The 353-nt window shown below is 35.4% G+C and overlaps 1 protein-coding gene across 1 annotated transcript in view; it reads right to left on the bottom strand.

Annotated features, from left to right (window-relative positions):
• The window catches only part of LOC119590431 (baculoviral IAP repeat-containing protein 3-like), a 2,294-nt gene that overhangs the window by 998 nt on the left and 943 nt on the right, over positions 1 to 353 (bottom strand). The window contains exon 3 of the mRNA XM_037939095.1: positions 40 to 185. Coding sequence (XP_037795023.1) covers positions 40 to 185 — 146 coding nt within the window. The remainder of the gene's footprint in view (positions 1 to 39; positions 186 to 353) is intronic.

Below are 353 nucleotides of genomic sequence, written 5' to 3'. Positions count from 1 at the left end.
TCCAACAAAATAAGATACAATTAAGAGGTGTATACATACTTCATTGATATAGTCCTGGCCTTTCGTCAATAAGACAAATCTGCATTTAGGATACCATCTAGCGTGTTCCTTCCAAGGTATGTCGCTAGATATCCAATTGCGAAGACCCTTACCGCAGTGGAAACAGCGAACATGATCACTCAGACCTATGAATATAATAACGGTAACTGTTACCTCAAGTGTTTCTTTTGCAAAAATATTTAATGCTTCTTTTGATAGAGAAGACGCAATCAATTCCAGAGATCTTAATAAGCTGATGCTGTTATCAATATTTAACACCTGTAATGAATCTACTATTACCAATATACGTAAAC

Source organism: Penaeus monodon, chromosome 27 (assembly GCF_015228065.2).
Source record: "Penaeus monodon isolate SGIC_2016 chromosome 27, NSTDA_Pmon_1, whole genome shotgun sequence".
In the NCBI taxonomy this organism is placed as follows: Eukaryota; Metazoa; Arthropoda; class Malacostraca; order Decapoda; family Penaeidae; genus Penaeus; species Penaeus monodon.
This window is presented reverse-complemented; position numbering and strand designations above follow the sequence as displayed.